At 38.2% G+C, this 25,736-nt stretch overlaps 1 protein-coding gene across 1 annotated transcript in view; it reads left to right on the forward strand.

Annotated features, from left to right (window-relative positions):
* ZMYM2 (zinc finger MYM-type containing 2) overlaps window positions 1-23,043 on the forward strand; it is a 94,113-nt gene extending 71,070 nt beyond the window's left edge. Inside the window, exons 14-26 of the mRNA XM_082335608.1 lie at window positions 2,824-2,989; window positions 3,942-3,976; window positions 5,685-5,814; window positions 5,984-6,099; window positions 6,949-7,120; window positions 8,828-8,935; window positions 10,903-10,997; window positions 12,148-12,316; window positions 13,179-13,330; window positions 17,358-17,472; window positions 18,566-18,817; window positions 19,198-19,318; window positions 22,556-23,043. Of these exons, the coding sequence (XP_082191734.1) occupies window positions 2,824-2,989; window positions 3,942-3,976; window positions 5,685-5,814; window positions 5,984-6,099; window positions 6,949-7,120; window positions 8,828-8,935; window positions 10,903-10,997; window positions 12,148-12,316; window positions 13,179-13,330; window positions 17,358-17,472; window positions 18,566-18,817; window positions 19,198-19,318; window positions 22,556-22,748 (1,824 nt within the window). The 3' untranslated portion in view covers window positions 22,749-23,043. The remainder of the gene's footprint in view (window positions 1-2,823; window positions 2,990-3,941; window positions 3,977-5,684; window positions 5,815-5,983; window positions 6,100-6,948; window positions 7,121-8,827; window positions 8,936-10,902; window positions 10,998-12,147; window positions 12,317-13,178; window positions 13,331-17,357; window positions 17,473-18,565; window positions 18,818-19,197; window positions 19,319-22,555) is intronic.
* The last annotated feature ends 2,693 nt before the right edge of the window (window positions 23,044-25,736 follow it).

Below are 25,736 nucleotides of genomic sequence, written 5' to 3' on the forward strand. Positions count from 1 at the left end.
ATTTCTCTTGTCCGAATTTAGCCATTGTACAGTTAGGCATCTCAATTTCAAGTAGGTGCTGTTTCAGAATAGTTGATCTCCTTTCTCTTGTAATCACTCACTCTCTGGAAATGTCTCTTGCTTCCTATTTATTGCAGATTGAACTCAGAATAGACAGCTAAGATTAGGTCAAATTAATACCAGTCCAAACCATTGGAGAACACTTAAGAACGGGTCATTGGAGGATTAAAAATGTAAATGAAAGCCCCACTTCTGAAACCTTTGGTTTTAAACCAAGTTTGGGGCAAACATTAGTGATTTATACTAATCACCATGCCCATTTGAACATGTTGAAGTTGGACCTGGGAACAGAATTGGACCAAAAGCAGTCATGAGTGGCAAAGGAGTTACGTGCAATTGGAGCACAGAGAGTATAGAGGGACTTTTTGGAAACAGAGAGAGCGAGCAGACTTGAAGTCAGGTATTTTGGAGATTCAATTAACATATAGTGCCAGTATCCCAAATGAAAATAAATGGAAAGGGGAAGGAAGGAAAAGGCAGAAAATCATGAATTCACACTTTTGCTTTCAGTTAATTTCATGGTCAGGGACGTGGGGAGAGCCAGCAGGTGGTAGGAAACTTTAGTGCATGGAAGGGTGGATAGTATTGATGGCAAGCATGAGTATGGAAACGGTGGAAGTACAGTGTAGCAAATGCAGGGATTAGAAGTGAAGCATCCTTACAAAGGAATCTTGGGCTTGCTAAAGGAATAGTAATTTCCACGTGGAAACAAACCAGAATTTTTTCACCTAAATACCTTAGTAGCAGCCCAGGAGAGACAATAAGACACTTACTTGAAGGCCTAAATGAAAGAGCAGAACCAGGAAAGCCAGAGAACAGTTGCAGGGAGGCTGTAGTTGCTGCATTTGACAAGATTTGTCACCTTTTTCTTTCTTTGAAGGAGAGAGAAAACTGAGCAGAAAGTGATGCTTTGATAGTCAAGCAGTGTGCAGCTTAGGTCAGAATAGGCGGGCTTTTCTGTACAAGGGTCAGCTGTCATTCTTAATCAGTGTTAGGTGGGCTTGAGATTTAAGATTAGAGTGAATTCTACATAAATTTTTTTCTACTGGTATTTCAGCCTTTCGGTGGCTTTGGCAGATGCATTTGCATTAAAGGTGGGAATTCACAGTTTCCCTGAACTGATAAATCTAGGCTATTTTGGCAACACTCCACACTTCTTCCCCACTCCCTTCCAAGAATACAACTTACTTGCTCTTTTGTCCCACTGAGAACATCTCTGCTGCAAAATGAACTGTGGATCAGCATCAGCAGAAAGTCCAAGTGACAAATGGAGCAGTCATTGAGGGAGGGTGGGGGTAATGCAGTGCTGAAAGGGCCCTGACCTTGCGTGCCCTGCAGGTGCATAGGCACTACTACTGCTGACACCTGCACCCAGGAGGGGCAAAGAAGTAGCTGCCCTTCCAGGGGCACCTGGCGCTTACTGCGAGGTGATCCTCAAGCCACACTTTTAATTGCTCCCAATTTAAAGCTGGTTATACTGTTAGAATCAAGTCTCTCTCTGTATCATTTTTAAATATTTGAAAATTACAACTGAGAGCTGAATTTCCTACATTGCCAGAGGATGGTGCCGGACTGTTCAAGTACAGAGAAGGAACTCAACATTCAATTGCTTTTTAAATTTGAACTAATTGGCCTGTTCATACTTTTTTGGAGTCACAAGAACTACAGTTGGACTTTTTTTTTTTTTTTTTTTAAAAGCCATCAGAGCCTTGTGCATAATTGCAATGTTGTGTATGGTTTTACGTATTAATGTTTTATGTTGCATATTATCATAACCTCCCTCTTCCTCTCCTGGCTACATTATTAGGTTGACTTATTTTGGATTCCTGAGCATCCATAAAGCTTATTTTTTTTTTTTTTAAGGACTGCTTTAGGATGGAAGTTGCAAGCAATATCAAGGGAAGCAGTAGTGCAAACCATTCTTTGCTTACTTGAAGATCTGAAACGGGGGCTACCACTGTTCAGATAATAATTTGTAACATAGCTGATTAAATTCAGTGGAATCTATTTTGGAGAAGACCAATGTTTTTCATAGTGATGCCTCATGAAATTATCATGTAGGCTGGTAAAAGATGTATTACTCAAATGTTTAGCTGGGGATACAGAAGAGCAAAGCTTTGAGTTTCAAGTTACGTGCTAACTAGATTTTGTGGAAACCTCTTTAGTTTGAGAGCTATTGTTGTTTATAAATCACAGAGAAACTTTGAACTAAATAATTGGAATCTGAAATTGTTGTCAAACTACTAAAATAATGAAAATATAAAAGTTATTTACAGTAAAGGGCTCTGATTTGATACCTGGAGAAGTGATTCTGTTTGTGACTTAAAAAAAGCACTAAACTTTGGGGGAAAAAAAACAACTCTACTTGTCCTCAGTTCAAGAGAGCCTTTAAGGAGTCTTAGTCACTTCCTGCTCTTGTTTTACAAAATGCTTCAGTGGAATTAATTAAAACTGATGCATAAAATTCCTTTTTTGCTGGCTGTCTAGAAGTGAGCAATTTTTAAAGACTTAGTAAAGACTTAGTGAAACAAAGTAGGTTCATTCTGGGTGTTAACCCCCAGCAAACAATTGAAAATAAAGTGACATGTGCCTGTATACACAGGTTAGAAGGTGGTGTAACTATCATAGAGCCTACCTGAGTGAGACTTACCTGTGTAGCGGTAATGATTCTTCAGTACTCTTAAAAAATGTAACCTTTTAAAATGTAGAAATAATTTTTTCCAAGGCTTGTTTAAAAATGTCGAAATCTTCCTTTGCATTAAGGCTGCACGATGTGACTGTTGTAAGTCTCAAGGAACTCTCAAAGAGAAAGTGCAGTGGCGTGGCGAAATGAAACACTTTTGTGATCAGCACTGTTTGCTCCGTTTCTACTGTCAACAAAACGAACCAAATCTGGCGACCCAAAAAGGACCTGAGAACTTACACTATGGTATGTGCTGCTTTATGGCTGCTAAATGGCAAACGAGATGCTTCCCTTAAATGAAGAATTTAAAGCTGCATTAATTATTTATTTGTTGTAATAAACTGTGTTAGAGATTACCCTTTTTTTATTTTATCATCAGAGGCATCATTGAGCTGGTTGCTATTTTTCATCTTAGCTCTTTATTTTACTGCTTTTTTGAGAGCTGAAACATTGTCAGGCAATCAAACAGTTTTGTAATCACTTTTTAAAAAACAAATCTTTTTAGGTTAAGCTTAATTTTAGTGTTGTATCATCATGGGGACAGAAAATGTTTTCCTCTTTCATTGTGCTCCAGTTTGTCATTACTTGCTCTGTGGAAACACTTCTTTTCAAAATGCGTTTTGGTCACAGAGAGCAGATAAATGCACTAGGAATGAAAGAAGAAAGACATTAAATGGAATTAAAAGGAAATAAATGAAATGGAAACTAAATGAGAATGGAATGAAAGTATCTAGATAAGAGGAATACATTCCTCCTCCCCCCCCCCCCACTGGCAATAGGTAACCATGTAAATTTGCTGATGGGGGCTGAGTGCATGTTTATGTGGTTTAAATAGCAAGGCAGGAAGAGTTCAAGTAAATCAGCTTTTTAATTTATGTAATTATAGCAGCACAACTTCTTTGTATGGCCATTTTCATATTTTAACATTTTGGTATTTACTTTTCTGAAAGAAGCTATATTCACATCCGGATGGAGCATTGATTTAGCATTTGCCTTTGGGTGAGGTTCAGTGCTGGAGTAGTGAGGTGCCTATGAACGAGAAGTCCTGCATGCAGTTCTCACCTGCGATACAGTACTAATCAGTGCCGTTAATTTAATGTTATCCTGATGATAGATGTTGTCTGAGTTGCTTACTGAAGTTTGCTTTGATTCTGAAAAAGGGAAAAAAAATTCTAAAAATATTTTCTTACATTTTTAGATCAGGGCTGTCAAACCCCCCGAACAAAAATAACAGTAAGTACATATATTTAACATGTATATAACATAATTAGATGTATTTAAAATGTGAGACCCTGGTGGCTTAAAGGGATGCTATTAAAAACCAAAAAAATCAGTATCTTTGAATGATGCTAAGCTAAATTTATGGAGTTTTTTAGTCTTTTTCACATTGATAGTTGAAATTAAGTTTTTAAATGTTCATATTTTGTCTTTTCGATGTCGTCTTGGAAACCAAATCATCAGCCATGTATTTTACATCTATAGTGCATCTAAGTGTTGCTTAAAAGTTTATCCACAAACAACGTCTATCTTATTCACATGTTTAGACTGATGAGGTGTATTTATTGAGTGTAGAAAGGGAAGAGAATTTCACTGGTTGATTAGAATATTAAGGTTGTATTTCAGCTTTGAAAGGCTGAAAATAAAGCTTCAGATCTTAAATTATACTTCCCAAGAGTGAAGAATTGGTGCTCAGGGTCTGATTGACTTTGCTGCAGGTGACAGAGTAGGGAAGTGTAACCTCTTGCAGGATCCCTGTCTGGGAGGGTGGGGATCATCAGTGGAGCAGCAGCCTTCATTTTGAGTTTCAATTTTTGTCAGCTTGTCAACAGTATTATTAATAACTTTTTCAGTTAGCTTAGTGTATTTTGTTTGAAACTTAGTTTTGTTTTGATTTGTTTGTCGCATGGAAGATCTCAGAACTGCCTGTTTTTCCATGAAAAAATTGACTCATTGACTTTTTAGTGCAAATAGGCTTCTGTAAGGTAGATCTTAGATTTAAGTGAAAGTAGATGACGTTATAAAATATATTTATTAAAAACAAATAAAATAAGATTGCTTAGGTAACTAGAGACATCAGGCAAGCTAAACTGTCATGTTAAAAACATCTAGTGTTTTATGTTTCATGATGTTAATTCAGTCCATAAATTTTTAAAGATCATATAAAAGCAATGTGTGATACATTTTTTTTTTTAATATATTTTAGAAAGTGCACGCCTGTTAAATAAAGTCTAGTGCTATTCTTATGACTTGACTTTCTTTCAGTACTTAAAAGGATATGTGGGGTTAGTCTTACTACATATGACCAAATAAAAGTGACAGTCTGTTTCTTAAATCAAATTCTAAAACAGGTGTTCGGGGACAAAAACCATGTCTGGAACAAGAGGGTTTTTATCTGGTGATTGTAAGGGTGCAGTTTGAGCATTATGTGATGTTCCCGAGTGTGTGTTGTCACTATTGTAGAGCCGGCAGGGGGAGCTCGAAGTTCATGCTTTAGGTATTAAAAAATTGTTTAGAGATATTTTATTTAGAAATATGTTTTAAAAAAATGTGATCTTTGGATTATAACATATTACAAGAAGGTTAGACCTTGAGCCAAAAGTTTGTTATGCTACTTACACTGAATTCTTTTTACAGCTAAAATTATTTTTCAAGTTATAAAATAGCTTAAATTGCAATTTCACTTAAACAAGAATGTAAAAAAGAATATCTTAAGAGTATCTTAAATTTAAAAAAAAAAAAAAGCAAAGAAAACGAGCCAGAAGTTGTTAATCAAAGTGCTGTAATTAAAGAATAACAGTTGGTGCTGTTTTGTTGTGCTGTTGTGAGCTTTCTCTTTGGTACCTCATATATGAAAAGTATCAACTGATACATTAAATCAAGAACTTTGTGTTGAAATCAGTGTGGTGTAAAAGCACACGCTCTTTTATTTGCTTGTCTGTAGGGCTCAGCACCGCCACCTTCTCCAACACCTAACAGAGAAATGAAGAACAAGGCAGTTCTTTGCAAGCCTTTGACAATGACGAAAGCCACGTACTGCAAACCTCATATGCAGACAAAATCTTGTCAGACAGGTAACTCTTGAACTGTACTGGAACTACTCATTTCTTCACTGCAGATCTTTTTAACTGTTACTGTCTTGGAATATATTGCAAATATTCTGATTTTTTTTCCCTAAACTGCAGGTGTAAAATATATTTAAGTACCTGGCAGTGTTTGCCTTTTTCTTTTTTCTTTTAATAGAAGATGATTGGAAAAAAGAGTATGTCCCAGTGCCTATTCCTGTACCTGTCTATGTTCCGGTGCCTATGAACATGTATAGTCAAAATGTTCCTGTTCCCGCAACAGTTCCTGTTCCTGTAAGTGACATCTCAGCTTCATTTTTAAATTGGCATCCATTCACACGCATGTGTGGGACCACTTTGTATTGTTGACTGTTTTCATTTTGGTCCATCTAAAGGATTGCAGGATGCTGTGGCACTATTTATTGAAAAAGCATTAGAAATCTGACAGTGGTACTTAATTTCCTGATTGTCCTTTAGGACCTATCTGCCTGCTTTGAATGTGAAAATCTTGTGCTGCCGAACATTTTAGGAAGAATTCTGAGTGATGCTTTTGAGTTTGCTGAATAAGCATTAAACAGCAAGATTTGTTCTGGTAATGGAGAAACTGAAAGATCGTGTTGGGGAGAGATGGCAGAGTGGGATAAAGAGAAGGAAGAAAAGCAAAAATAATTAACCTTGTGCCAGCAAAAGAAAATAACTCTTAAGTTAAATTTGTTATCACTTATGTACGAAATCTCATCCAAATGGTGGAAAAAAAACCTGAATTCCTAAAATTCCATGTTTCACAAGCAATCCACTAAAACAGGATGCTGATTTGTCCAAACTGGTAGTCTGAAGTTATAGTCAGACAGGTTTTGAAGCTCCAAAGTCCCTTCTGTTCTTACTTTGACCCACTATATTTTGTCATATTTAATTTTTTTCTGTATCCTTTCCTGCTTTCTCTTCTGTTCTCAATCATTTATGTTGACTTTTTTAACCTGTCAACATTTTTTGTTAGCCTACACTGAAGTGGTAAGTTTCTAATCTGTATTAACTCTGTCTTTTAGAATAGGGGTGTAGAGTCTGTTTCTGTGTTGACTGCTGTTGATGTTTTGTTGCAGCATTTTTTCTTTTCTAATTATCTCTTCCTCCCTGTCTGCATAGGTGCCAGTTCCAGTTTTCTTGCCCACTACTCTGGATAGCAGTGAGAAAATCCTTGCAGCAATAGACGAGCTGAGGGGAAAAGTGCCCTCAAATCCTCTGGAAACTGAGCTACTGAACCTGTCAGGGATGGTACCTGAACATGATGGAAAAGCTGAAGGTTCTGATGTGGCCAGTGAGTTTCCTGCTGAGTTTTTGACTCTCTGGAGTGCTGGTTGTATGTGTGGGTGTGTGTGAATCAAGAGAAGGGTTGGGTTTTTTTTATTGTAGAGAAAGTTTCTTTGAGTACAACAGTGCTATTATTGAGTTCTTATATTAAGTTGAAATCTTAAATGTTTTTAAAGATCATTTTAGCACATTTGAAATACAGAAAACTTTCTGAAGTCTGTTATGTGACTTCGGTGTGCTGTACCAGACCTTTGTCTTTAAAAATGCAGGCATTCCCTTTGCTTGCACCAGCTCCCTGGCTGATGGCAAGCAGTCATCCAGGATTGCATGCACATGTTTTCTTCTCAGTATAACTCAAAACAAGCCAAAACCAATCCATTCTTCCTCCCAGAAAAACTCAAGTCAAAAGGTTAGGGAAAGCAGTCTTCGTAGCTGTGTCTTCCAGGTGTGAACACAACTTTTTCTGAACAAGGTGGGATATGACAGGGGTCTGATCTCTTTGTGATAACATGTTACTAGGCACATTTTATGTTGCGGGTGGGGAAGAGGGGACTGTTAAAACTACAAGAAACATACGTTTCACAACTGGAACTGTGTTCAAAAAAAACCAGCTGACCTAATGATGCTTTTGCTCTTGATTGAGCCTGACCTGCAAGTATCATCTCTTTGAAGATCGTAATGCATCAGCTAATAGATCGTTGGGGTTGTGATGCTGAAATGGCTTGTCATCCCACCATCTCACCTAAAAGGAGAGAACTGTCTGGGACAACTTTACAGCTGAAGATCAAAAAATCCCGCATATCCTGTAATGATATTTTCACAGTACGCATACCTCCTTGCCCCTCTATCCTGGCTCTGCCTGCCAAAATCCTCAAGTCTCTTCTGTATCTTCCCAGGAGAATTTACCTTCTCTTCCAAAAACTAGATTTTAAGGTTTTGCCATGACTCAGGTGAAATTTTGAGTTTTTTTCAAGCTCTTTCAACAGATGTCTCAAAGGATGTTGATAAATGACATGAACTTATGCTTTGGGCCTGTTATGTAGGAGGCCAATGATGCTGCAGTCCCAGGAGTCTTATTGTTTTCCAAACTGTTGCCATTCCCCGACTAAAGCTGGACGTTTCTAGTAGTGCTGCAAGGTTGTCGTTTGCAGTTCCTTGCTCTCTTTTGCTAAGTACAGCTCGCTGAACAAGTAGATGTATGGGATCAGGGCTTGCTCATTTACAGAGAACTGAATTTGGAGAAATCTGTCTTTGCTAGAAGTTGGAAAGAGGTCAAGCTTTTGTTTCTCTCTGCCTGCCTGCCTTGTTTGCTTTTGTAGGATCTCTTTCACAGACTTGAAAGTCTGTTCTGTTGTGGGCAGAATCATGTAGAAAAATAGTTACATTTGTCAGGCTTGTTTGAATTCTGTGATTGGTTGATATGATCCAGATTTGCCTGTATTTGATTTTTTTTTTTAATACACATGCTTGGCTGACTCATCTTAATGAAGAATGACAGATGGGCTAGTAAGTATCTTTTCTGTTTGAAGGAACTCAGAACGGAGAAGTAAATCTGAGATCCCAAGAACAACAAAACATAGGACGGTGATGAGCAGAACAAGCAGCTTGAGAACCACTCAGCTTCTAATGTTCTAAATCTGCCCTGTTTTGACTAATCCATGTGTTGGTTAAAATAACAAGAGTTCTTCCTTTTTTTTTTTTTTTTTTTTAATAGGTGTGATAGTTGAGTCAAATCTACTAAACTCAGAAACAGAGGCACGGACGAGCTTGCCTGATGTTCCGTATGAACCAGACCTTGATATTGAAATAGACTTTCCAAGAGGTATTTTTTCTGTCATTTTAATAAGTATTGTGAAATATATAGATGTGGGCAACCATTGTACTTTGTTTCATCATCCTTTCAGAGGGGCTTTATTTGCTTGCAAGATACACTTGACTGACTGTTAGGTAAAACTTCACCGTGTCTTTGCAAGACTGGGGACTTCTGAATTAGTTCCTCCATCTTTCTAAACACAGTATTTGAAACAGAATGCAAAGAAAAGGGGGAATTAACCTTTCACAAATGAACTTGGCTGCATCACTTGGTTTTGGATATGGATTTAGGATTTATGGATTTTATTTTAAAGGCTTAAAGACTCAGATGGCATGTGTCATGGAAAACAATAATGAATGCATTCTTCAGTCACCAGGTGTTTCCATGGGAAGTGGTGGTTTAGAGCAGAAATGACAAAAGGCTAAATTTCCCACTGAAGTTTGTTAGAAAAGTGGAAGCTGGTATGCTGCACATCACTTGTGTTACCTTTTAGTATCTTGTTGATGTCCATACCTGTATTTGAAAAAGGTAGTGTTATTTGAATTAGCACGGAAATCACTACTTTGAGACCTTTCTTGAAAGGAGGTCTTGGTTTTATGTATTAAAATTTCTACCACTCTACAGAATGCAGGCAACAGTGTCTGTTTCCTTATACCATGTCCTAATTAATCCAAGATCCAAGAAAGCTCCTGGCTGTAGCTAGTGTCTCCCTTGGCATAGCTTCTCTTGGACATGAAACTCTCATATCTCCCCTGGATAGCTTCTGTATCTGATGTTCAGAGTCTCCTTTTGCCTTGTGCCATAGATACCTGCACTAGATGCCCAGACTGGGTTTTTCAGTTTGCTGTATGTCTAATTTAAAGATCAAGTCTAGGGATTAGTCTGACCTTAGTCTTAGGAAGTTAATTAGCGAGATGCATACTAGATTTTTAACTCTCTTTGTAAGTGAGTCTTGGTACATGAGAAAGAAAAACCATGACAGAAAAAAATAATCAAAGTGGAACAGTAAGTAATAGCAGTTTGTAGTAGATATTAATTACACTGGAGTGCTTCTGAGATAGATTATTTGTGGTAGCAGGAGGAGGACTGGTGTTTAGTCTGGGGCAGAGTTCTTAAATATTTGCATGTGAGTGCTATTTCATCTGGACCAGTTTGAATGGTGTCTTGAGTAGTAAGGTGGTCAAGTCAGACAAACTATCAGAAGAGCATTCAGTTTTGAATGAAGACATTGTTTGATGGCTAAATGAGGGATGAACCATCTTCAGTAAAGTAAATAAAGGTGGAACTTGCAACATTAAATCCATTCATATGTTGTCTCATTACACTGTGTTGCCTGAAATAGTCCTTCATCCTACCCCTGAAATGTTAAGTAAATAGTATTTTGACATATTACCATATATGTTTACCAAAATTACTGTAATACCCATCATGAGCTAGACCTCTGCCACTTGTCTAAATACAAACTAAAACCAGTTTCTCTGAAAGAATTTACATTCTAATTCTTAATGTTTTTAACCAAGTATAATGTGCTATATAAAATGTAAAACATGAATAGAAATGATGGAAACACATGAAGAAAAGTGCATGTAGTAAGTTAATTTGTATTTTTTCCACTCATATCTGCTCATTCTTGCCATAACTTAAGCTTCTTAATACCAAAGAATGCCAAGGCAGGAAAATCGTGTAAGGGTCCATAGTAAGAAATGCTGCCTTAGTGACTTGAGATAGTGCTTGAAAATGTTGAGCATTGTGTCCTTTACAATTTATTTAGAAATAAACATTTTGATAGCTTTGCCTTACTCTCAAAATAAGAATAGGTTTATTTCTTCTTACCAAAATCTAGTCTTCGGTCATGTTTATACGTGTGCTTTTGTGGACCCCTTATTTTAATGCACACTGATGTAGTTCACTGTTTTTTTCAAATCAATGTTATTCAAAAGATGCTTAGAAATAGGTTTCTATTACTGTATTTTCAGCAACTGAGGAACTTGATACAGAAAATGAGTTTTTGTTGCCTCCTGTTTTTGGGGAAGAATACGAGGAACAGCCAAGGCCTCGGTCCAAAAAGAAGGTAATTTTGTCATGCTATTAAAAAAAGTCAAAAATTTTCAGTTCTCATACTGCTCTAACGTGTTACTGCCTACTCATACCTAGTATCCTATCTTTCTGATGTAAATTGATACATTTCAAATAATAAAATTATTTCAGTCCTATGTCTGTTGCAGTTAACTGTTGGATTTAATAGGAGTGTGATTTCTAAATTCTGATCCCATTTTTGCTTCACACTGGCAGAACTGTTAATGTAATGTGCTAGTGTGTTTATACTTACCGTACTCTTGGTAATCCTTTTCTACCTTCTACTTTGAACAAAGCTGTCTTGGTTTAGTTTAATAGTAAAATGGAAGAATGTTGGCATGACCATGGCTTATACGGAGCTATACCATCTCCTATATAAAATAGTTTAAAAAAATGTTTTTATTTGCTTGTAATTTTCCCAGATTTTATTTTCAGCTAAAAATCTTAGTTTAGAAATTGCAAATCAATTAGCCATATTCTTTTATTTAGAAGGAAACTAACAGGAAATAGAGTTTCTGGTGCCTGGCACAAAGCTGAAACGGTTTTGTTCCAATAACTGCACCAGATATCACAGCTTTAAAAAAAAAAAAAAAACAGCCAACTTCTAGTAAAACTTTCCAAGAATAAATGTGTCTTTCTAGTTTTAAATTTGGAGTCTAAACTGTTGGTATTATCCACTGGACATTATCCACGTATCCACTGCTGGACATGCTTTAATTTGGGACCAATCCTGGCTTTTCCATTGATGGGTTCACTTGAGCCTAGAAGTTGAACTTCTGACATAGATTTGTAGCACCATTAACTTCCTGCGCGTTAATGCAATGAAATCCTATAAATGCACTGAATTATTTGGTGCATCATGTGGTTGTTGCTTAATATGATAATACAGCAACTCCATTATCAAAAATTATTCTGTCTGTGTTAGGAACCAGTTTGAAAAGCAAATTAGAAACGTCTATCAGCTTAAGTAAATACTGTCCTTAGAAGTATGTTCAACACAGAAACTACCTACTGAATGAAGCACGTGTTTCTTTACACTGAACATTGTTTGTGATTTGGCCTGCAGCTTGCTTATTCTGCCCAGCTGCTGTGTTAATTGCTGTCAGCGGCTGTCGGTGGTGTTAACCGCTGTGTTTCAATGGCAGGGGCTGAAGAGGAAAGCGGTGTCAGAATACCAGTCTCACGATGACAGCTCTGAAAACTCAGAGTGTAGTTTTCCATTCAAATACGCATATGGTGTAAATGCATGGAAGCACTGGGTAAAGTCTCGACATTTAGATGAAGAGCTTCCAGAATTAGAGGAACTGAAATCAAGTAAGTATTTCCAAAGATCTGGCATCCAGATTCTTATTTGGTAGGGAGAATTGCTGTACTGGTCTGATTTTCAGCTGGAATTTTTAGTAGAAGTTTTCACATGTCCCTAATGTTCCCACAGTGACTGGGATTATTTTACCACAGAGTTGCCAAACTTTTTCCCCTGGATTTCCCTACTTGGTTCAAAATGCTGGGTCTTACACTTCTTGTGCAAGCAAGGACAGCACCTTCCTGCCTCTTCTGACTTCCTAACTCGCCTTGGAGTTCACATCTTTTCTGGACTTTAAATTGCAAGGGAGGGGCAACCTGCTGTTTGTCCTGGAAAGAGATCTTCATCCAAGGCTGGCATTACCTGGCTGTGGAGCTCTGACACGAGGTGGCCTTCACTCCCATGGAGCCTTGCTGCTCTTTCTGCAGCGCTCCTCTGTGTGTACATTTGTACCGTGAGGGAAAAGGGGGATTGCTGCTACTCCTGCTGTTCTTCAGCTCCCACATGCATCTTGGCACCCGTGCATTATGGTGATGGGTCTTTGGAAACTGCCATTTCTCCTGAAGGTCTCTCTACAGCAATGTGTTCACTTCAGCGTCTTGGGCCACTTCTGTGTCATCCTCAGCTATGCATGACAGTACATTCATCAGCGGGTGATACTGCATTGGATTAATTAGACTTTACTGCGGTAGCCTTGTTTATTTTAATATAGACCTAACATTTTAACTACTTAGTATGGTTCAACTCATTCATTGGTTAGTGGAGAGGACATCAAGCCAGTTTCCTGCTCTCCAGCCCAAAAATACCCTATCCCACCCCCACCGTGTAATAATACTGTTGTATAATGTAGCATTTTTTTTCTTTATTTTACAGCAAAGTCTGTGAAATTAAAGGAAGATCTGTTATCACATACTTCAGCTGAGTTAAACTATGGGTTGACACATTTTGTCAATGAAATTCGAAGGCCAAATGGAGAGAACTATGCACCTGACAGCATCTATTATCTGTGTCTTGGGATTCAGGAGGTTAGTAGAGGCTGTAGAGATGGGAAGCAGAGCTGCTGATTTGACTCCAACCCATTTCAGTGGAAGAATGGAGATAATGTGGGTTTATTGGCTAGGAGCTATTCTTAATATAATGGCTATGATCTGGAACACAGAGAGTCTGCTGTGTAAATCACATTGTAGAAAGCTGTCTGTACAGAAAGTGAGTTTGCAGACCCATCCTGAAAACTCGGGTGTAAACTGGTATATTGTAATAATTTTAAGCTTCTTGCTGTGTTAAAGCAAGGAATTTGCAGTCTAAAATGGCATAATTTTTCCAAATGCTGTGCTTAATTTTATTTACTAAAGATGGCTTAATGTAAAAGCAGAATGAACAAGGAATAATCTGTAAAGGTTTTACTAATTCAGTTACTTAGCATACAGTGGAAACAAGCTATTTGAAGTGTCTTTTGGGGAGAGTCTAATTTACTGAATATTGCAGACTGTGGGCGGTCAGGCTTTTTTGTAGAGTGTAGGAAACTCTGTTATATTTACTCTTACACGCACACGCCCCTGCCCCCAAATTGCAATTACATTGTATTTCAAAGCAAAAGGGAGTCAGTTTAGGTGTATTGTATGCGAAGGCAATAACATATTACTGGATAAGCTGTGGAATAGCTTTTCTAATTATCTTCTAAGCAGAGGATGTCTTTATTTTTGGTACAGAAGGCAAATCACAGATAAAATAAGTCGTGTTCAGAGCTGAGAACACAGAAAATTTCATTCAAGTTAAAAGGCAGTAAAAAAATGCATATGTGGAAAGCAAGGTGTTCACAGGCTTTGCAATCCTGCTTAAACTTTTTTATACTTAAGGTGGACTTGAATCAAATAACAAATCTTTTAATCAAAATCTTAAAATAGTACTCCACTAATTCTTCTGTATCAAGAGTATGCAAAATGAAGGAATTAGTTGATATCTTTCCCTCATGGTTGAAATTTGAGAAGTAAGCATTCATTGTTTGGCATTTTAGTCAGTATTGCTACAAAGCATGTTTCAAATTCAGCTAGCTTTCTGCCACTGCACTTGCATGATCCGCTGTCTCTCTGTATCTTTCTGTTGAATTGAAAATACTCATATTAAGCTGATGAACAATACATAGAGTGAGCTATGTGTTTATAAAATGGAACTCAACTAATATCTTTTCTCTTTTCACCTTTCTCTTTGTGCCTTTGACATTGTCTATCTTGTCTACTGTGAAAGGTAGTTATGTGTAAAACTTTTTTTTTTTTTTTTTTAGCTCATAAGAACCAAAGTTTGTGTGGCACAACACAATTATTATGAGCCCTAATACACATACACAACGCTGGAACATTAGAGGAACAACTTGTGGTCATGTTACCATAATTATTGCTTATACTTAGTGTCCAGTATTTAATTCAGGTGATGTTAACAGCCCCATTTCATTGGCCCAATTGTACCACTGCTATTCAGACTGGTAGGAAGATGCACCTTGTTCTGAAGAGTTTGCATTTCAGAAAGGCAGACAGCAAGTGAGGGGCAGAAACATGTAAGCATGTGAGCTGCCAAGGGCTGCAGCCAACATCTGTGTGCTAATGGCAAATTGTACGTATATGGGTATGTGTTACCCTTCTGAAGAAACGGCTTTGAACACGTTAGTGGTACACTAAATGCAACGTAGTTGTCGCAACGTGCAACAGAACTCCATTGGCCTCTAGTATTTTCTTAGTCCTTCTTCCCATCTGACAACCGTGACGTGTGTACTCCTGAAAGAGAATAAATTGTCTGCTACTGCATAAAATTATTGGGTTGTTTAACTCAGGGGCTCAGAGGAGATTAAATTATGCCATTTAAGGATAAAGTTGTGCCAAAGATCAGCAATATTTTGCTAACTTAGAGTAAGTTTCTCTCTTCAAAGGAAGAGAAGTGTAAGCCATAGGTTAGAAAAACAGCACTTTCCCCCCTCCACCAGAATTACTGCACTCACTGTGGCTATGTATGGACTCAGGTTTTTCCTTCTGAGTGTGTTACGGTTTGAGCACAGGGGAAGTGCTCAGGAGTCTTCAAGTCTTAAGTTGTTTTTTTGTAAAATAACTGTTTTTCTTAAAGGAAGCACTTGGAAAATCTGTTCTGCAAACTAGTCCCAGTGTCAAACCGGTACATTTTCTCAGTTCAGGTTCATTTGCAGCTGAAATTGTTCTGTGTCCAGCCAGAAATGGTTCAATAATCATTTTGATAACTCTGAAGTACTGGTCCTGAAAAATATCACACTTAAAAGTAAAGGTTGTTGCATGGTCAGGCAGTCATCTAGTGGAAAGGGTTCACGTAGAAGAAGGTATTAGCCTGTCTCGCTCCCCTGCTGCATCATGGCCTTCATTCTTTGTCCCGGTGTAGATTGGGGACTTTTGTTGTTGTTGTTGGTTTTTTGCACATGTAATAATGGGGTGGTTTGGACAAAATTCAGGCTGATGGAGCTTGGGAGATGTTTGTCTGAAGGTGCTGCGGGCAGTGATTCAGCCTGTTCTCCACTGTGGGACTCAGAGGCATGTCAGGTTCCTTCCCAGTCTCTGCAGTTTCAGTAGAGCTCATCTCGGACAGAAGCTGCGTAGGCTAACCCTGCCCCCTCTAGAGCTTGTAGAGTAGCAGAGCACAGCGTTATGGTGTGGAAATGGATGTTTGAAGATTTGCATTGGGTATTGTGTAATGGGGGAGACTGCAACACGACATCATTCTTCTGTAGTCCCTGCGGTGCCAATGGTCCGGGGTGCTTCACAGGTTTCTACCGGGGATGTCAGGGTTTAACCAAACACTTTTTCTGAACCAGGAAACAGAAATAGTTTTAGTTGAGTTCTCACAGGCTTGTGTAGGAATTGGTTTTGAACCAGTTTTCAGTTTGATTTCAGTTTCACTGCCAGTGTTCAGTGTGAGCGTTTAATGCAAACCAGAGAAAAAAAAAAATTCATGGAGGAAAAATGTGCCAGGGAACAGAGGGGCAAACCCCATGAAGCTTACAGTAAGCTGTATTGTCTGGTTTAGAATTGCTTTATGAAATTGAAACCGATATATGTAGAAACAGGCACGTTTTGGGGAATATTGTGCTTTGAAGAATTGGTTGAACATATCGTAAAAAAATAGTTATCTAAATGAAGATATTGTGTTGAAGACTTCTAGGAAGTGTATTCATTCATTTTTCCTTATAAAACTAAGTGCAAAGATAAGGAAGTCAAGATATCCTGAACTGCGTAGTATAAATGAGTGCTGTGTTTAATGTTATTTCAAGTATGTGTACAGAAATAGATGCCATTTCCAGAAGTGAGTACATTTTTGTGTGTCTGTCACTTTTATTGTATTCACTAACAACAGGCTTGTTCATGCAAAGATAACGCTGAAGTGGAAAATTTAAGAAGCCAATCCTCCGTTTCTTAGAAATGTCTCCAGAGAGGATAATGTCAAATACTAGTATAGCCCTCAGCCATTAATTCTTGGTAAAGGTTCAAAAGAGTTTCTGTCAGTAAGGTCCACAGGGTTAAGATAATTAGATTGCAGAATAGGCAGGCACCTCGCACCATCCTGTCATTTTTCCTGCACTGCTGCGTATCGTTACCACAAATATATGGGGTTTATTTTTGCTCCCACTTCTGTGTTGAAGATGCTTTTGTTAGTGTCCAGAGTTCACATTTAAAATAGTAGGTTCTTGCTAAATCTTTTTTTTTTTCTTTGAAGAACTAGGTGGAGGAAAAGATAAATTAGTTGTTTGTTTGTTTTTTTAAATGACTCCCCATTCACTGATACAATGTTGCACACAAAAAAATTTAGAGAAAAATGTTAGAGTTGTAATTAACCTATGATTCATATCCAGTTAGAAATTTACAACATATGTTTTATTGGAGGTAACTTTTAACTGCTAAATATTGGATAAGTGTCACTGCTTTATTTTTAGGTACTGTTTTTTTCTAAAAGTGCAAGCATTGTAGTGAAAAAGAACCCTATAGCACAGGATTTGTTCTAATTTGGAATTGTAAATATTGTCTGTCTCTCTCTTTTCTGTAGTATTTATATGGAAGTAATCGAAAAGACAACATATTTATTGATCCAATTTACCAGACGTTTGAACAGGAATTAAATAAAATCCTTAGAAGTTGGCAACCAAGCATACTTCCAGATGGTAATTTTCTTTTTGGTCATGTATGTTTTTCATCTCTTAATAGTTCTGTATTCTTAAGCATGTAGATATATACAAACATTTTATGCATTGCGATAGTAATTGATTAAAAATCATAAAGATGTCATCCAGGAGTTCAGTTAAGACTGTACCTGTCCTTATTGTCTTGTTTCTTGGTAATCCATGCTGCAAGAGTTGATTTTGCCACCGCCTCTTAATCTTAAATTGACTATCCATTTTTAGGAGAGAAGGAATAAGCAGCTGCTCTTTGACCTGTACTTTTTACCTGAGCTGAGTTTACTTTTGCCCTTTTTTTTTTTACCAGATGGGAAGCAGGCAGGCGCTGGACTGTGTGTGGGTAGGGCTAACAAGCTGTGTATTTTAGTCCTTCTCAGCTGGATTGGGAGGACTCTGCTATGGGCCTTCTGCTCAGGAGGATCGTCAGTTCATGGAGAAAATGGGAATTTTCCCCAGCAGATTGATGGTGGTGCTGAACTGCAGAATCCACTGTTCTTCCGTCTTTCTCTCAATCCTCTCTCGAGTGAGGGCTTGTCCTTACTAGCCCCTTTCTTCTCTCTGCTTGATACTGGGGCTTTTCTCTGTATAGCTCTGGAGAGCCTCTGTATAGGGTCCTCCCTATACCCTGATATGGCCCAGGAGTGCTTTCCAAATGAGATATCCATTAGCAATAAGAAAGAAGAAGGTATAGCTATTTGGAGGCCTTGCCTGAGCAGAATAAAATGAACTGAAAAATACACTTTTTATGAAGTGATTAATATTAGCCCCTCGAGCATTTGTTTTTCTGTAATAACATGAGGGAGCTGTATGTCAGCAATACTGTTGTAATTAAATAGAAATGTGTTCTGTGTGAAATTGCCTATACTGGTATTTCCCATTGACTGCCTCTTCCTGAAACAGTGTCTGTGTCTTTAAGAGGTGGTTTTGAGGGTGTGGACATAGAATTAAATATGCTTGTTAGAGGCTTCTGTTATGAGCATTTTGTTAAATTTTACAGTAAACAGACACTTGATTCTTTTGCACCTGGAGAGCTTATGGGCTAATCCATTGTATTTTCTCTAATATTCTTTTTTTGAAGGATCAATATTCTCTCGAGTTGAAGAAGATTACCTTTGGAGGATTAAACAGCTAGGATCACATTCACCAGTTGCTCTGCTGAATACTCTCTTCTACTTTAACACTAAATACTTTGGCCTGAAAACAGTGGAGCAGCACTTAAGACTTTCTTTTGGCACTGTTTTTAGACAGTGGAAAAAAAATCCTCTGACAATGGAAAGCAAAGCTTGTCTTCGATATCAGGTGTCTTCCCTGTGCAGAGCTGATAGTGAAGGTAATATGCAATTCCAAAATAAGTATTGCAGGAGCATCCACATTGTGCTCCTCTGAGGGATATCTGGGCACCTTGCCAGGAGCCAGAGGTCTGCCTTTGCGTAAAGTTTAGCAGCTCTCAGCTCCCGGATCTCTAATTGGAGTGTGTGGTCCGTGGAGACTACAGGGTCTCTGCGTTAATGATCCCTTTGAACCCACTGGTCTCCATGCTAAATGCTGCGACTTTGTTGTGGCTGTAGGTTGCATTTCCAGTTTGCAGATAGGCATAGCTGTGGTGGCTGCATTGCAGTGCTTGGTGGGCTGCCCACTCTGGGGTGTTTACTGAAAAATATAAAGTAACTTCAAATTATGGCTTGGATGTTGTTGATTTTCTTCTTAAAGATAAAATTACTACTGGAAAAAGGAAACATGAAGATGATGAACCAGTATTTGAACAAATTGAAAACACGTCTGATCCAGCTAGATGCCCTGTGAAAATGTTTGAGTGTTATCTGTCTAAAAGGTACGTATGATACGGGGTAATACAGAAGCGGTCTAGAGTAGACCAGGTGCAAAAGGGAGATGTTTTGATGCAACATGAAATACTCTCAAGCAAAGGGAATGGATTGAGATCTTCTGAAAAGCAGCTAAATGAAAGCACTGAAATCTCCAGTTCTGTATCTGGACAAGACGTGCAGAAAGTATGGGAGCAGCAGAGAACTTTAATGTTAATTGTCAAGGACTCCATCTGGGAATGAGAGTATGATTCAATTTTCTTACCAGGAAACACCAAGTATCTCTTCAGATAATTACCAGCAAAGGATCTGGTAGGTTTTGCTACTGAGGGTTTCATTTGTGAGGTCCCTGTTTCTTCAGCAAGAATTGGATTGAGACAATGGATTTGCTTAAGTTATCAGGAATTTGAAATGTAGATGCTTTTGAAATACTTAGTTTGAAAGCATGTTTAAGATATTTTGTAGTAGAAAAAACTACTACTGACAGTAACCCAGCATTTAGAAATAGCTTGTGTCCTTCCAGTCTGCACAGAAATTAATACATTAAAAAGAAAAGCTTAGGCAACTCTTCCAGAAACAAACACAACACTCACACCCCCCCCCCCCTCACCCACCCCCCCCCCCCCCAAAAAAAAAAAAGGCAACCCAAAAAAAACCAACCCACTCAATTTAGCAGCTAAGTGTTTTGGAAGTGTTTGAAAACAGGATTTCATGGGAAACACTTTATTTAATTGGAACAGCCATTCAAGTGACTGATTTTAATGGAGATTTTGTGTTACTCTAAGTGAAATATAGGCGAGTGATAACAAAGACATAAAATCACACTGTATATACAACACAGTAAATCAAATGAAGTATGAGACCCAACGTGTTAGGAAGCAGCATCTTATTCTTAAAAGTGAAGGAAGAGCTTACGTACAATGTAGGCAGAAAAGCAAGTATGTGATGTTATAGAGAGAAACATGTAAAGAGTGACTTGTGGTCTGTTAATGCAAGCACCTGGTTTTATAAATTCCGTTAATTTGGATTGTTGCAGGGGGATTTTTTTTTTTGGCTTCACACTACCCACTGTCATGGTTTGGAGAAGGTATATCACTAAACGGTGAAGCTGGATTTTTGAACTGAGTTACAAAGCCAGTAGGGGGGAGAGAACAAATAACTTTTTTTTTTTTTTTTTTTTTAAAAAAAAAAAAAAACATCTCACCTTTGAGGAAAAGAACGCACTTAAACCCATTTGGAGCATTGTTTGTGGTGTGGTTTCAAGTCCTGCTGTCTTGCAGACATTGGTCACCATTGCTGACTAGAGCAGCAGACTGCTTCTCCTGGTTCCGCTTCTAATAACATATACCTCATGTCTTTGATGAAATAATAAAATATTTAACACTTTAAAAGCTATTGTAAAATTTAAGGTAATGCCAGCTGTTTGAAATATACTTGGCAATTAGTGGACAGTTGCAGCTGAAATTTCAGGATCCTCTCATTCACAGCTATGAGCACTATATCATTGCTTGTTCCTATAAAAATACTTGCTTGTCAAAAAAGTAGGAAGGGGGTTAAAATATTTAAATTATTAGAAAATTTTAAACTATCATATTTTGGCTTCTTATCTGACTCAATCTGATTTATGTGAGCGTAGAACAAGCTGAAATTCACCCCAGCAGGTGAAGAGCAACACCTGAAACTTTATCAGCTAGTTTGGAAAGACAAGCTGGTAAAAATTCTTATTTTTACCAAACAAACATGAAATACAGTTGACCTCTGAAGTCTGCAGTATTCTTGAAGGAGAGAGCATGAGTGAGCACTTAGAATCATAGAATCGTTAAGGTTGGAAAAGACCTTTAAGATCATCGAGTCCAACCGTTAACCTAGCATTGCCAAGTCCACCACTAAACCATGTCCTCAAGCACCACGTCTACCCGTCTTTTAAATACCTCCAGGGATGGAGACTCAACCACTTCCCTGGGCAGCCTGTTCCAGTGCCTGACTACCCTTTCGGTGAAGAAGTTTTTCCTAATATCCAACCTGAACCTCCCCTGGCGCGGTTTGAGGCTGTTTCCTCTCATCCTATCACTTGTTACTAGGGAGAAGAGACCGACCCCCACCTGGCTACAACCTCCTTTCAGGTAGTTGTAGAGAGCAATAAGGTCTCCCCTCAGCCTCCTCTTCTCCAGGCTAAACAACCCCAGCTCCCTCAGCCGCTCCTCATAAGACTTGTGCTCCAGACCCTTCACCAGCTTTGTTGCCTTTTTCTGGACACGCTCCAGCACCTCGATGTCCTTCTTGGAGTGAGGGGCCCAAAACTGAACACAGTACTCGAGGCGGGGCCTGACCAGTGCCGAGTACAGGGGCACGATCACCTCCCTGGTCCTGCTGGTTCATGTTCAGGCGGCTGTCAACCAACACCCCCAGGTCCTTTTCCCCCAGGCAGCTCTCCAGCCCCTCCTCCCCAAGCCTGTAGCGTTGCATGGGGTTGTTGTGACCCAAGTGCAGGACCCGGCACTGAGCCTTGTTGAATCTCATGCAGTTGGCACCAGCCCAACAGTTCAATGTATATTGTAACTTGTACATGCAGAATTGAAAATTATTTTCCGAGACTTGCATAAATGGACAAATGCTAGAATTTCCTTGAGGGTTCTTGTCTATGGCTTAGAGGATATGTCTGAGCTGGATCAAGCATGTGTACGAACTCTGAAGTGTAGCAGGTCAGGAATTAAGGGATTTTAAGACTTACAGTGACTAACTCTTTAAGTAAAATAGGAGGAGGAGGAGGAGGAGGAATTTGAGCTTGTATTTCTGTGCATCTCTCAGAACTACCATCCTTGACTTTCTAGGTATATTCAGAGATGGCTGCATCAGGCTGTGGTGCAAGCAATCACTGGTGTCAGCATTGGGCCTCTCTGCAAATCTGTCAGTCAGGCTTCCTAAATAGATAGAAAGTACTTTCTGGTTTAGCGAGTCCTGGAGCTGCAAATTTTTGAAAGCTGGAAGAGTCTGTGGTCTCCTGTATGCTTGCTCAGTCCAGTGTCTGCTTTTGGCTGCTCTGAGGATGTGGGACTGGCTGGGCTTGGTCCAGACTCAGCATGGCTCCTTCCATGAACGAGGCCGCGTTTCTCCCCATTAATCTTCTTTTTGCAAGTTGCCTAAGTATGGTTAGAGTTTTGTTTGCAGAGGATGTCAGAAGTGCTAACGTACTGTTTTGTCCTGTGAGGCTGTTTTTCTAACCCCTGTGTTTTCCCCCCTTGTAGCCCACAGAATCTGAATCAGAGGACAGACATGTTCTATCTGCAACCAGAGTGCTCTGTCTCCGCCGAGAGTCCCATCTGGTACACTGCCACTTCACTGGACCGCAACACTTTGGAAAATATGCTCGTACGGGTTCTTTTAGTAAAAGATATTTATGATAAAGACAATTATGAACTGGATGAAGACATAGATTAAAACAAACTTCCAAAAACCGTCAAGAAAACAAACAGCATTAGATATAGTCATGCTGCTAGACCTTTACTATGGAAAACATTTCAAGTTTACCCTTTGTTTTATGAGTTTTGTAGCAGTGTGTACCCTCACCTGGGTATTACCATGTAAATAGTCTGTGAGTGAAAGTTTCCATTATTCTGCATAGTGGTTTTAGAATACATAACAAACACATTTCAGATTCTTTTTTTATTATTTATTTGATTAGGTATGTTTGTAACTTTTTACATTGCAAAATATGAATGAGAATGTGCCATGTGTAATTTTTTTTTTCCCCGCCCTTGTAGTAAGAGACATCCATATTGCACAACTCTGCTGTTGGAAGCTCCCTTGAAAGGAGGCTCTTTTAATGGGTTCTTAAACCGGATGGTTGTGTATGGGTAGCACTACTAAAGTTTAGAACTTGCTGTGTCTTTCAGAATTTTTAAATAAATTGTAAACTAATAGGTTTTTTACTTTTTAGTTACTGAAGCCTTATAAGGTTATGTAGAGAGATTCCATCTTATGTACCAAAAATAGACAAAAGAGAATGCTGTCAATATTGGTGTACTGTAATGTGAATCTATTCTGGTGAAAACATTTTTTTTGTTGCCCTTATTAAAACCTTAGTGTCCTTTCCTTATTTGTGACTCTCTCTCAATTGCCCCTACAAATAATATATATATATATATATATATAAAAAAAATAAATGAATATAAGCTTAAAGCATGTGGTCATCAAGACATGTATTTTGTAAAAAACAAAACCAAAACCCCCTCAAAAAAAAAAAAAAAAAGGAAAAAAGAAAAAGAGAAAAGAAATGTCTGATGACAATGCTATATAATTCTTTTCCTCCTTTACTTTTCTAACCATAAATGCCGGTACCTCATACTACTGTAAATCTGTCCTTTGTAGCCTTAGCAAAAGGGATTTTAATGCTGTATTACATAAAGTAATATGGTATGCTAAATTTTTAATTTTGTTTGTCTTTGCGTTGCTGTATTTAAATACAGTCAATACTTGACTATGGGTGGGAAAATTCTTTTATCTTAATGCCTCCATTCAAAAGCCATATGAGACGTGAAGTTGCAGAAAGTCAAAAGATAATTTTCTGAAGAAAAGTCCTTTCATTTGTTTTATATCCTTTTATTGTGCTTACTTTGCATAAGGAGTCTGATTTCCAGATATACGTTTAGCTGCTTAAGTTTTGTTACTTGCTCTTGTTAAACTGATGTGAGCAATATGGTGGTTCATGCAATGGTTTTGCTATTGTACTGAAAAAAATGTAGTAGAATATTCTACTATAAAGTAGTCATAAGTTTGGCTTTCCTAAATGACATTAAGCATCTGTTGAGAGGAATCATCTACTAAAGGGGAAACTTGCTGTGTATATTTACTACCACCTTAGGATTTATTTCTTGTGAGGGCTGCATGGCTTTCTCATTTTCCTTAGCTTAAAAGAATGCACATAGGGACACCTCTTTCTATATAGAGAAATAAAGCTTCAGTTGCTTTGTTTTGTTAAGCAAGTTTATTTAAATTTCTGCTATTCTTGTGTGTCCATGAGTATGTATTAACTTTAGATATACCACTATTCCCAAAGTAGAGGGAGATGTACATGTTTAATTTTCAATTTTTTTTCTGGTGGCTCTACCCTTCCTGTGAAATCAAGAAATACTACGCAGCACCAGTCAGTAGATCACTAACAGCTTCAACGTTCTTTTCCCTTTGTGAATAAGTACATAAAAACTCAGTTCATTAAGGCTTGTTTTTTTCAAGCAGCAGCCATAGAATGTGCCCATGATACATAAAAGCGATAAAATCAGAAATTGTAATCATCGTTTTGTTCTGGCCTCTCCAGTTGAACACCTGACTTGACCATAAGTTAAATTTTATGTATGGGAACCATTGTTACTAATTACCTGCCCAAAATGCATCGTGTGCTTAACTTGAAATACTTTGTTTAAACACATACATTTCAGTTATTTGATAAATAGCAGTAAGGATCGCTTGTAGCCCCTTCTCTATAGTTCAGACTTCAAGTACTTCAGCAGGGCTTTAATCACTCTCTGTTTAGGCCGGTGTTTCCATACAAACACACTTTTTAAAACTACAGACTTCTAATGTGAAGCTTGAAGTACCCTAAATCAGGACTAAAGTTAAGTATGTGTGTTGAGTGTTTTGTCTTAAACAGAGTTTAAATTCTTGTTCTCAAAATCAGATTACAGCTATTTTTTAAATAATAAGGTCAGTTTTTAATATGGTACACTGTACAACAGATGTGTGTTTTCAGTGTCATTAGAAAATAATGAATGCTCCCTGAAGTTTATCAGAAATCACATTATTATCCTAAATTCCTTCCATTTTCTACCCAAGATTCACCTTCCATATCAGTAAAAATATTCAAGTTAGGTTTTGAAATAGAAATTTTTACACAGAGATCCAAGTTGGAAATATAAAGGTGGTTGTCAAGAAAGTAACTTTTATTCCAGAAGATGGAGCTATTCCATCATCAGCAATAATGTTTTTCAAGTGTTTGGGGTGTTTAGATTGAACGTTGCAAACGGCTGAGATACTGCAGTCAAGAATGCATCATGGCTCAATGTATGCATTTTATTCCTAAATTTGAATCACGATGCAAAACGCAATAAAAGGCCTTAGTTCTGAAGAAATAAAGCCATGCAATTTGATAATAATTAGGAGTTCAGGGCAAATACATTTTCTTTTTCTTTGTAAGAGCTGTCCGCGGCTGGACTAGAATCGGGTTGGTATCACTGAGTTACCTGCAGGTTGCTGTGCAGGAAAACGGACGATGCCCTGTTCTACACAGAGCTTCCAAGCAATGATACCTATCAGGAACCTGCCCTCGCTTTCCGCCTCACGAGGGTGCGAAGTGGCCACCGGCTGTTGTGGCCATCCATCCCTGCGAGCTCTGGCACAGCCCGCCTGAGAAGGGCGGCGCGGGGACTGCGC

Source organism: Platalea leucorodia (genome assembly GCF_965183815.1).
Source record: "Platalea leucorodia genome assembly, chromosome: 2".
Lineage (NCBI taxonomy): Eukaryota > Metazoa > Chordata > Aves > Pelecaniformes > Threskiornithidae > Platalea > Platalea leucorodia.